This window comes from Pseudonaja textilis, chromosome 15 (genome assembly GCF_049901715.1).
Source record: "Pseudonaja textilis isolate UNSWEBS1 chromosome 15, rPseTex1.2, whole genome shotgun sequence".
Taxonomy (NCBI): domain Eukaryota; kingdom Metazoa; phylum Chordata; class Lepidosauria; order Squamata; family Elapidae; genus Pseudonaja; species Pseudonaja textilis.
In genome coordinates this window covers 7,167,291-7,179,500 of record NC_142004.1, presented here as the reverse complement: position 1 = coordinate 7,179,500, position 12,210 = coordinate 7,167,291, and the positions used below count along the sequence as shown (strand labels likewise).

The 12,210-nt window shown below is 42.9% G+C and overlaps 1 protein-coding gene across 12 annotated transcripts in view; it reads left to right on the top strand.

Moving 5' to 3' along the window:
- ARVCF (ARVCF delta catenin family member) overlaps positions 1 to 12,210 on the top strand; it is a 241,802-nt gene that overhangs the window by 171,562 nt on the left and 58,030 nt on the right. For all 12 annotated transcript variants that reach the window (XM_087913376.1, XM_087913366.1, XM_087913369.1 and 9 more), the window contains one exon: positions 4,135 to 4,318. In XM_087913376.1, the coding sequence (XP_087769502.1) occupies positions 4,135 to 4,318 (184 nt within the window). The remainder of the gene's footprint in view (positions 1 to 4,134; positions 4,319 to 12,210) is intronic.

Below are 12,210 nucleotides of genomic sequence, written 5' to 3'. Positions count from 1 at the left end.
TAGCTTGACCCCCTTCCTCCACTCTGTGGCAGCCCCTCAGATATTGGAAGGCTGCTATCCTGTCTCCCCTGGTCCTTCTCTTCTCTAGACTAGCCAGGCCCAGTTCCTGCAACTGTTCATCATAGGTTTTAGCCTCCAGTCCCCTCATCATCCTGGTTGCTCTTCTCTGCACTCAACATCATTTTTTATAGTATGGTGACCAAGTGATGTTTGACAACTGACTCATATTTATGGCATTTGCAGCATCCCAGAGTCACGCGATGCCCATTTCCGACCTTCTGACAAGCAAAGTCTATAGGGAAACCCACTTCACTTAACAACCATGCCACTAACTTAACAACTGCAGGGATTCCCTTAACAGCTATGATAAGAAAGTTTGTAAACTAGACCAAAACTCACAACTGTCTCACTTAGCAACAAAAATGTCGGGCTCAATTGTGGTGGTAAGTTGAGGACTAAATACCCTCAGTTTGTGTTTTTTTTTGTTTTTTTTTTTGCATGTGGAGAATGATTTTGCAATCGTTTCTCAACCTTGCAAAAAAATACACTCCAATTTTTTTTTTTCAAGCAGCATTGGTCAGAATAATTTCCTACCAACTTCAAAACAGATCAGTGATTTTAAGCATCCCGAGTCCCCACTGTTACATTACAAAGGCAAACATTTGGATAAATCTTTCATTACTGGGCTTCCAAATTGAATTATTTGCAAATTGAATATGGAAAGCAGCCTCTCTCCTCGTTCTCGAGTTGCGCTTGGCAATTACAGTCTTAAAATAATAGTCATAATAACCTGGGTTGTTTTTTTTTTCTTTTTGCTCTTGAATTTGAGGCTTGCAGTAAGTTGGTTTTGAAATGCACTGGTTTGGAAATCTTCGGCCCTTTACGATAACTGCTTGGGAAGAAATCAAAGATAATTGCCTGCTTGGTGTGCAGAAGGGTTGTATTTTGTGTGCATTTCCTGAGAAATAATCTGTGTGACGCTGAGCCAGAAGGAGCAATAGGTTTCCCCACCACCAATTCTTGTCATCTCACCATTCACTGGCCAGAAAATAGCAGAGTTGGAAGGGACTTTGGAGGTCTTCTAGTCCAACCCCCTGCCGAGGCTAGAAACCCTGTACCATTCCAGACAAATCCTTGTCTCTTCTTAAAAGCCTCCAGTGTTGGAGCAGCCACAACTTCTGGAGGCAAGTTGTTCCACTGATTCGTTGTTCTCACTGTCAGGAAATTCCTCCCTATTTCTACGTTGCTTTTCTCCTTGATTCATTTCCATCCGTTGCTTCTTGTCCTGCCTTCAGCTGCTTTGGAGAATAAGTTGACCCTCCCCTCTTTGTGGCAGCCCCTTAAATACTGGAAAACTGCTATCAAGTCACATCCCTAAACTTTATTTTCCTTAAACTAGACTTACCCAGTTCCTGCAATCGTTCTTCATATGTTTTTAAAATGCTGGTATGTTGGATGAGAAGAGAAATTGATGGATAAAATGATGGATTATGTTTTTGTGACAAAATGCTATGTTTGTGTAATAGTTTAAGCCTTTAAGGAACGTCTAACTAACATTCCCATCATTCTAGATCTAATTTACAATATTTATTAAATTTATCTGTCACCCATCTTGCACTTCTAAGTGACAAACAAATTGGAGAATGCTGGGCCATGTTGTAATTTAAAGCTTTTTAACTGAGATACTCATTATTTGAAAATTTTAAAAAGTCTGCAAATTAGCCAAGGACCTTTTCTCATATATATATATATTCCGATAAACACCTTGGTGATTTGAAATCTATTTGGCATTCATTCCTCATTCTTTTTGCCATGAATGGCTAGCCATCAGGAGCTAATTTGTCCTTTTCAGAATGTTTCTATATTCTATTAATTTGTTTAAATGTTAAGCTGAGTCCTTTTAAAAAAAAGGCATTTTACTATAATTGCTGGCGTGCCAATTGTTTGGATATAAACTCTGCTGCAGGAAGCCAAATGCATCAGAGAAATAAAATACAATGATTAATATGCCGACAGGGAGCGAGCATTGAAAGTGCGGCATTTTATTAAAGATAGGCATTTAGATATTCAGATAATCTGGGGCCCACCAGATGCAGCTAAGCTATCATTTCCAGCATGGCAATGACACACAATTCTGGTTAATCTCCCATCCTGGTTAAGTTTCAAGTTGTCTTTGCTCCTTTTGGCTGAGAAGGGGTAAGCAGTTTGTATATGCTCAGAGCAGAGGTGGTATTCAGCTGGTTCTGACGGATTCTGGAGAACCGGTAGCGGAAAGTTTGAGTAGTTCAGACAACCGGAAAATACCCCCTTTGACTGGCCCCGCCCCTCTCTATTATCTGCCTCCGGAGTCCCAGCTGATCGACTGGGTCTTCTTTGGTTGCCCTACACAGGAGAACAGAGCTGGAAAGTAGGTTAGTGGGGTGGGGAGGGAATGGGGATTTTGCAGTAACATTTCCCTGACATGCCACCAAGCTGCGCCCACCAAGCCACACCATGCCCACCAAGCATGTAGTAAGTTGTGATGGTTATAAAACAAGGCACTCACAGGACTGAGCTGATTTTACATCCTTTTGGAAGCATAATATAGGTGAGGGTGGCAGTTATGTACCATCAGTCTGCACAGAGAGAGAGAGAGAGAAAGGACTTGTTTAGAGGTCACCTTGGACTGAGGTATGTTTTAAATCAACCGAGATCTGTTTGCCGATTCTGGCTCTGGAGCTGAAGTGCCACTTAAGTTGGAGATAAAATTCCTGTTGGGACATGTTTCCCTTAACAATACTTCCAGAACGATGGGATGCTGTTGCCCTTGGGAGGAGAGAAAGCAATTGAATCTTAAATATAATTTTCCGACCCAGATTAGGAGACGGTTCAATTCAGGAACTTTTCTTTCTAATCTGAGTTTTGTGGTTGGTTGGATGCGGGATGTTTGAGGTTTTGATAGAAGAGAATATTTGTAGCTCAGGGTTCAACTGGGAGGTCCTTGGTGCTTTCTGAGCTTGGTGATTTTCTTGCAGATGTTTCATGACCCAACTAGGTAGCATCATCAGTTTGTAGAGGAGGAGGAGGTGGTGGTCCTTGGTGCTTTCTGAGTTCGTGGTTTTCTTGCAGATGTTTCATAACCCAACTAGGTAGCATCATCATCGTCTTGTTTCCTTTTTGCATTCTGATTGTTTTTGATTGTCTCTCTTTTGAATGGTATGTAGATGTTGTTTATCTCTATATGCCCGTTGATGGCCAATTTGTCTGAGTGCCAAAAAGGACTGTTCTGTTTGAGTCACAATATTCAAATCATGTTGCTTTCCCTTTGCAACGCGACCCACAGGGCAAAACTAGAGCCCCTTTAGTCTAGTAGTGGTTAAGGCACCAAACTAGACAGTGGGCGATCGTGAGTTCAAATCCTCCCTCAGCCATGAAAGCCAACCGACAATGCTCAACCCAACCCACCCCGCAGGATAGTTGTGGGAAAAATGAAGAGGAGCAAAGATGTGTTGGATGTGTTTCCCACCTTGAGTTATTAGTAAAAATAATAACGATGAGATACAAACAAAACAAATAAGCTTATATATCAGTGGTGGCTAACCTTTTTGTGCCAAACTTTCTGTGCGTGCTTGCAGGCTCCTGCTCACGTGCCAGCACCCAGAAGGCAATGCGCCCCCCTCACACCCCTACGCATGTGTGTGCAATCCCCAGCCACCCCGCCATACAGCCCCGCTGCCCCCTTACCTGCACTGCACCTCACAGCTGATTTTTGACAGGTTTGAGGCCTTTTTCGGACTCCCAGAGGCTTGAGGAAGGCTTCTGCAGGCTTTGCAGGCTGAAAACTAGCCCCGTTTTGTCACTTCCTATTTTTCTGAAAATACCGGAAGTGATGAAACGGGGCTAGTTTTCAGCCTGCAAAGCCTGCAGAAGCCTTCCTCAAGTCTTTGGGAGGCTGAAAAAGGCCTCAAACCCACCAAAAATCAGCTGTGAGGTACGTGCATGCTCAGTGAGGTAAATTTGCCTGCAGCTTGGGTGCCGGCACAAATGGCTCTGTGTGCCACCTGTGGCATGCATGCCATAGGTTCGCCATCATGGTTATATATAGTTCCTGGTCATTTCTTATTGACTGTTTCCCACTGTTTCCTCCTATCCAAGGCACCCTTTGGAACCTGTCCTCTTACGAACCCCTCAAAATGGTCATCATTAACCACGGTCTTCAGACCCTGACCAACGAAGTGATCATCCCTCATTCGGGGTGGGAGAATGAGCCGAACGAAGATTCGAAGCCTCGAGATGCAGAATGGAGTACGGTCTTCAAGAATACGTCGGGATGCCTGAGGTGAGAAACGGAGTCCGTTCAGCAGTTCCTTTGGCCAAAGGGAGGGAAAGAGAAACAGAAATGGCACTCCGTTACTTCAGGTAACCATCTGTTTTATTGTCAGTGCTGGGGAATACTTGGCTGAATTTCATCTACACCTGTTTTGGTGTAAAATAAGTTGCCTTTTTTTGTAGAGCTATTTAGTCTTGCATTTGAAGTAGGCAAATATATTCAGGAAGAATTTTAAGATAAACATGGTGCAGAATTACCCTGAGGTAAGATGGGCGGCCAATACATTTAGTAAAGTGAAGTGAAGTGAAGTGAAGTGAAGTGAAGTGAAGTGAAGTGAAGTGAAGTGAAGTAAAGTATTAAAATAAAATAAAATAAAATAAGATAAAATAAAATATGCAAATAAAATAATAAATAAAATAATAAAGTTAAATAAAATAAATAAATAATATAATAAAATAGAATATACAAATAAAATAAAAATAATAAAATAATAAATAAAATAAGGTAAAATAATAAAAAATAATATAAATAATATAAAATAAATAATAAAATAAAATAATAAATAAAATAAAATAAGGAAGGAAGGAAGGAAGGAAAGAAAGAAAGAAAGAAGGAAGGAAGGAAAGAAATAATTGGATATCAAGGATGATGGATTGAAACAGACAGTTTAAGAGGGTTGGATTAACTGTTTTATAGTGGAAAAAGAACATTTTGAATTCAAAAGTGTTTTGAGTTTTCTTCAGGTACAATTCCATAAGATCTGCTCCATTGGGGTATTTCTTCTCCACAGACTCCGAAATAAGTACGGATACTAATACTAGGCTTAAAAATGATTTTTAGACATTGATCTAATGTACTGGTAATTATGGGATTCTTAGTGCTCTCCGTAGTTTTGGATGTTTTCTTGCAGACATTTCATTACCCAACAATCTATCTGTCTGACTCTCCATCCATTCATCCATCGATCCATCCATCTCTACTTACCTGCTCTATCCATCTTTCTCTCTCCTATCTCTCTCTATTTATCTGTCTGTCTATCTACATCTCTCATTATCTATCTATCTATCTATCTATCATTATCTAATCTATCTCTGTCTATTCTCTATCCATTCATCCACCTCTCTATCATTCCACCATCAATCTCCGTCCACCGATATCTGTTTGTACATCTATCTATCTATCTATCTATCTATCTATCTATCTATCTATCTATCTATCTATCCATTCATCCATCCATCCATCCATCCATCCATCCATCCATCCATCCATCCATCCATCCATCCATCTATCTATCTATCTATCTATCTATCTATCTATCTATCTATCTATCTATCCATTCATCCATCCATCTATCTATCTATCTATCTATCTATCTATCTATCTATCTATCTATCTATCTATCTATCTATCTATCTATCTATTCTCTATCCATCCATCTCTATTATACATCCATACATTTCTGTTCCTCCATATCTATTTGTCTCTCTCTGTATGTGTGTGCCTCTTCATCCATCCATCTATCTATCTATCTATCTATCTATCTATCTATCTATCTATCTATCTATTCTCTATCCATCCATCTCTATTATACATCCATACATTTCTGTTCCTCCATATCTATTTGTCTCTCTCTCTCTCTGTGTGCCTCTTCATCCATCCATCCATCCATCCATCCATCCATCCATCCATCCATCCATCCATCCATCTATCTATCTATCTATCTATCTATCTATCTATCTATCTATCTATCTATCTATCTATCCTCTATCCATCCATCTCTATTATACATCCATACATTTCTGTTCCTCCATATCTATTTGTCTCTCTCTTTCTCTGTGTGCCTCTTCATCCATCCATCCATCTTATTGGATTCTTTTCTGGACCTTTGAACCAACAAGCAACGAGAAATAAAGCGGTGCTAGTGGGGGAAAAAAAAGATTGATTGACCTCATTTTCAGGCGTTCTGTTTTACATTTGATCAGTTTTTTAGGCCAATATAAATAAAGAAAGGAAAATGAAATGAATCACTCAGCATGTATTTTATGTTCTTTCCTAGCTCCCCATCCAGGCATCCTATAATAATAGAGATTTGTAAATGCTGACAGAGCACTGACAAATGTTGATTGATCATCCATGCAAGAAACAAATAGATGGGTATTTTTAACTTCTTCTTGAACGGAGACAAATTCCTGGTGGGAAAAAATTAAGTGGAAAGCCACACACAAAAAAACAAAAACAAAAGAAAGAGGCAAAAAAGGGGGGAAGAACAGAATATATACATATAAAACATAGATCTCAGTATAATGGTGAAAAAAAAAGAAGATTAGGGCAGGCATGATTCTCCAAAGCACCTGAAGGCAGGACAAGAAGCAATGGATGGACACTAATCAAGGAGAGAACCAACCAAGAACTAAGGAGAAACTATCTAACAGTGAGAACGATAAACCAGTAGAATGGATTCCCTCCAGAAGTTGTGAGAATTTTAAGAGCTAAGGGGACCCTTGAAATAACTTAGGGTTTAGAAGTCTGACAATGTGATATATTAGTACTGCTCAGTGGTGGGATGCTGCCGGTTTAACAACTGGTTTGGTGAACATGCATGCTTTGTGTGTGTGTGTGTGCTTAAGACACTTGCGCGCAGCACTGAAAATGGAGCATTTAGAAGCTCAGCTGCTTACCGTCCAAGTCATTAGAGATGGTATTCAGCAGGTTCTGACCCGTTCTGGAGAACCGGTAGCGGAAATTTTGAATAGTTTGGAGAACCGGCAAATGCCACCTCTGACTGGCCCCACCCCCATCTCTTCTCTGCCTCCCATTGAGTCCCAGCTGATTGGCTGGGTCTTCTTTGGTTGCCCTGCCCAGGAGAACGGAGCTGGAAAGCAGGTTAGTAGGGTGGGGAGGGAATGCGGCCCACCAGTTGGAGACCACTGGTCTAGAGCAGTGCTGGCTAACCCTTTTGGGCTCGCGTGCCGATAATTGCATGCATGCTTGCGCTCATGCGCCATCACCCAGAAGGCAATGCGCGCAGGCCCCTCCACCCACCCACCCCCACACATATGCCAGATAACCAACAATAAGCTGGTGGGCGGGCAACACGCACACATGCACAGTAGACCTGCTCTGGTCAAGGGCTCGTATGCCAGCAGTAATGGCTCTGCATGCTACCTCGAGCACATGTGCCATAGGTTCACCACCACAGGTCTAGAGAAAAGAAGAATTAGGGGCAGGAGTGGGTTTGTACCGGTTCTGTCCACATCTGTACAACCGGTAGCTCTGAAGAGCAGCAGACATAGACCCGGTTCTATGTCTGCTGATGTTTTTGCCCACCCAAACACCTGGGCTCTTACCTCACCTTTATTTCCTGATTTTTTTCAACTTCAGCTGCTGTGCAAGGCACAGCTGCAGTTAAAAAAGCAGGAAAAAAGGGCTTTTTGAAAGACTGCTTCTCTGCATGCAGCACGCTGATGACGATTTACAGGCGCGCGACAGCAGCGTGCAGGGAAGCACATCATAAATCACCGAACCTCGTAAATGACCGAACTGGTAGTTAACCCTGTCAGATCCCACCCCTGATTAGGGATGACATGATAGCAGTGTTCCAATATTTGAGGGACTGCCCCAAAGAAGAGGGGCTGCCTCAAATTATTCTCCAAAGCCCCAGAAGGCAGGACAAGAAGCAATGGAGGGAAATTAATTAAGGAGAGAAGCAACTTAGAACTAAGGAGAAATTTCCTGACAGTCAGAACAATTAATCAGTGGAACAGAAGTTGCCTTCAGAAATCGTGGGTCCTTCATCACTGGAGGTTTTTAAGAAGAGATTGCACAACTCTTTGTCTGAAATGGTATAGTATCTCTTGCTTGAGCAGCGGGGTTGGACTAGAAGACCTCCAAGGTCCCTTCCAACTCTGTTATTGTGTTAATTTCCTCCTCACCTGTATTGCTGCAACCTTTCTTTTTAAAAAATATTAATATTGCTATTGCTGTTGCATAAATTTGACAGCAAGGTGTGGATGGACGTGAACAGTGTGTCCTGCAATCTCGAGAACTGGCTCTGGTGAAAAATTTAACACCCTGCCAAGTTAATCAAGTTATTTTTGGCTTCCTCTTGCTGGACTCTAAGGCTTCCTAAATCGGCATGTTCCTAGCATAGCAAGCCTTAGAAATGAGCCGTAGCAAAACCAGCTTTTATTATGGGAATCCTAAGCGCCTTTTGCTTTGGGACAAGTAAGTGTTCCCTTGGAGAGATTTCACGAAGGTGGATTATGTCGCAGTCCTTCCTCCCCATTCCTTGGGCATTCCCCCCACCCCTCATTCCCTAACATTTGGCACTGAAAAACTGCCAACTAACTTCTTGATTGTGGCCACGTCTGAATAAGAAGATTGCCGTTCCATTTAGTTTTGAAGATTCATTTAGTTTTGAAGAAACTATGTTCCATTTAGTTTTGAAGAATTCCATTTAGTGGGATTCAACTCCCAGGATTCTCAGCATTGGCTACTCCAGGAGGGACTTCTGGGAGTTGAAATCCACCTATCTGAAAGTTCCCAAGATGGAGAAGCTTTGTTGTGTTATTTGTAAGGGTGGAATGGTCACAAACTTTGATTGGCAACCCACATTGCATTGGGCTGAAATGTAATTCATTTGGCTTGGGTTGATCCAAGTTGTATCGAGGCTGGTCGATCATCATCTTGATATTCATACTGACCATTGACTTAGCTTGAGGGATGTAATGGATTGTGTCATAAGAACACAACCCTACCAGCCATCAAGAAACAAGAATGGTGTCATTATTGGATCAAATAGGTGTTTCTTCTTTAGAATACTTGCCCGTCCGTCAGAATTATTAGAATCTTTAAAAAAAAATTGGAAGATTCCTGCAAGTATTCTTTACAGCTTTTGTGTTTGTGTGTGTGTTTCGGTATCCAACAATCCCTGTGGATCATATGCCTTAGCCTCAGATTTAGTCCAGTTATCGATCGACACATAAATACTGTGAAGTCAGCAGTGGTGGGATTCAAAAATTTTTACTACTGGTTCTGTGGGTGTGTCTTGGTGGGTGTGGTGTGTCTTGGTGGGTGTGTCTTGGTGGGTGTGGGTTGGTGGGCATGGCATGGCATGCAAAATCTCCATTCCCTCCCCACTCCTGGGGCAAGGTTACTGCAAAATCCCCATTCCCTCCCCACCCCACTAACCTGCTTTCCAGCTCCATTCTCCTGTGCAGGGCAACAAAAGAAGACCCAGCTGATCAGCTGGGACTTGGGAGGCAGAGAATAGATGGAGGCGGAGCCAGTCAGCCTTGGAAGTCATTTTTTGGTCTTGGAAACTTTGAGGCTGCTGCATTCAGTGCCTGGAACTTGGGAGGGGGGATTTCATAGTGGGGTAGAAGCAGTGGTGGGATTCAAATAATTTAGCAACCGGTTCTCCGCTCTAATTATTTCTTCCAACAACCAGTTCACCAAACTGCTCAGAAAATTAACAACCGGTTCTCTCCAACTGGTGCGAGCTGGTTGAATCCCACCCCTAGGTAGAAGTATAGACTCAACAACATCCTTTTCTCAGAGAGTCAAGGACATGTTGCCCTGCACCTGGAGAGGAATGTCTGGAGGAATATCTCCAGTTGGGGCGAAGATTTGATTGGATCATGTGATGGATGGTGGATGCAGGGGTTGGATTTTGGATTTCTCTTTTGGGAAGGGAAAACCCAGAACTCTCAGATTTGGGTTTTCCCAGACGTGCCAATAGGACAACTCTCATACAAAGGAACTTTGAGGAAATGTTTGTCTTGGAGTTGATCGGTTTGGAGTTGGTTAGTTGGAATGCTGATGTTCCCATCATTCAGCTTCTTACGAGGAGGGCTAATCGTTCTGATCGAGCTCATCAAAGGAACTGCATTCAAATCTTTCTGAGGCTGGCGTGAACTCCGGTCCCATTTCCGTTGATTGATGCAGGCCTGCCGAATCCCTTGTTCATTTCCATGCTCTGGACTTCCAGCCCAGCAGCTTCTCCTGGGAATCACTTCGTAAAAAACAGAAAGTAATGAAGACTGTTCTACAGTGCCTCATCACTGGAATGATCATTAATCCCGAAGGAAGATGCGGTCTTCTGTGTAGGGCCGAGGCGTAGTATTATTATTTTTTTTGAAGACCGATGCACCAGGCTTGCCCAGAGCTGAGAAAACATTAGAAGTGACCTTTTCTGCTTTCTCGAATTTAGTGGTCCGGTTCCTTGCAGATGGTTAAGGAGCTCGGAAATAGATTGGATTATTCCTCCATTGCAGGGTTTTTTGGGGGGTGTTTTTTGGTGCTTGCCTCTGACAGAGCCAGTTGATTAACTGCAAAAAAAGAAAAAGAAAGAAAGAATCTGCCCATTTCCTTGCCTAACAGAGGGTGAAAATAATGATCTTTCAATTTCAGGAGGGCAGATTCTGACGGAAAGTTAAGGAAAAGTAACAATGGAACATCGGAATGATAGTTAACTACGGCTAAATAACTCAACAAGATAGCTAACTTCCTTTGGCTGTTTGTCTGAAGATGTTTTGGTATTCTTGGTGCCCTCTCAGCTTGGTTGTTGGCTTGTAGGCGTTTCATTACCCGACTAGGTAATATCAGCAGTGCTAGAAGGGAAGGTGGGGGAGCTTAATTGATGCGAATGAGTGTGAGATTTCCTCCCTGTTTATATACACTTGCTGTCAGAGAAAGCCTGGGAAAGCCAGGGGGAGGAGTCAAGCGGGGAATTAGTCTGGAATCCTTATGTAGGCCAAGGGTGTCAAACTCAATTTCATTGAGGGTCTGATCAGGGTTGTGTTGGACTTTGGGGAGCCAGAGGATGGGCATGGCCAGGCTGGGCATGGCCAGCTTGACATCACTTGTGTTGGGGGGACACCCATGGTGGACAGGTGCTAAGGTAGGACTTCCCTTAGACCCTCCCTCCCTCTCATTATAATCTCCTTCCTTCCTTCCTTCCTTCCTTCCTTCCTTCCTTCCTTCCTTCCTTCCTTCCTTCCTTCCTCTTCTTCTTCCTTCCCCTCTTTCCTTCTTTTTCCATCTTTGCTCTCTTCCCATCTTCTTCTTTGTCTTTCCTCTTTCCCTTTCTCCTTTCCGGTTCCTTCTTGCATGCTCAAATGCAAAAACGAGAAACAAACAGTTTGTTTTGCTAGCCCTCTGCCAGCGAAAACCGAGCCCGGGGAAAACCATGTGTGGCCCTCCTGAGCTCCATTTTCACTGGCAGAAAAGGACCGCAGGCAGGTCCTTCATGGTTTCCAGGGTGGGCCCAGGAACAAACGGCCTGAATGAGAAGATTCCTGTATAACAGGCAGAAGCAATAAAAGTGGCCCATTGAACTCTTTCACGTGTGAATCGTGTTGTTTTGCAACTGACACTTGTCCTGCCAGTGTTTGTGGGTTCTCTGCTTGGCTGGAGAAGACCAAAGAGTTTTGGGAGGAGAAAACCAAGCAAAACTCCTACCACAAGCCACAAAACCACAGCCACAAGCACTGATGATGTTCCCTAGTTGGATAATGAAACGTCTACAAGAAAACCACCAAGCTCACAGAGCACCCAGGACCCCACAGTTCAATCCTGATCAACGAATGTTGTCTCCTGCTGGAAGATACTTCAGTTTGGATGTTGCCTAGAATTAGAAAGGCCTTGGTGATCCCTCCTAGTTCTCCGATTTTCCAGCTGTCATACTCTTTCCTGCGGGTGGATATAAACTTGATGGCATCTTGAGCAAAGCTGAACATAGTTGGCTGATCATCCTTCCCCACTTCCCTGCGACTTGTGCACGAGGAATCATCATTCTCCGTAAGAACTCCAGATTGTCAGATCTGTTGGTGTTGATGTTCCCATGGTGTGATAAATAAAAAATTCCCTCTGCTGTGAAGCTCTAAACATGCCACCAACAT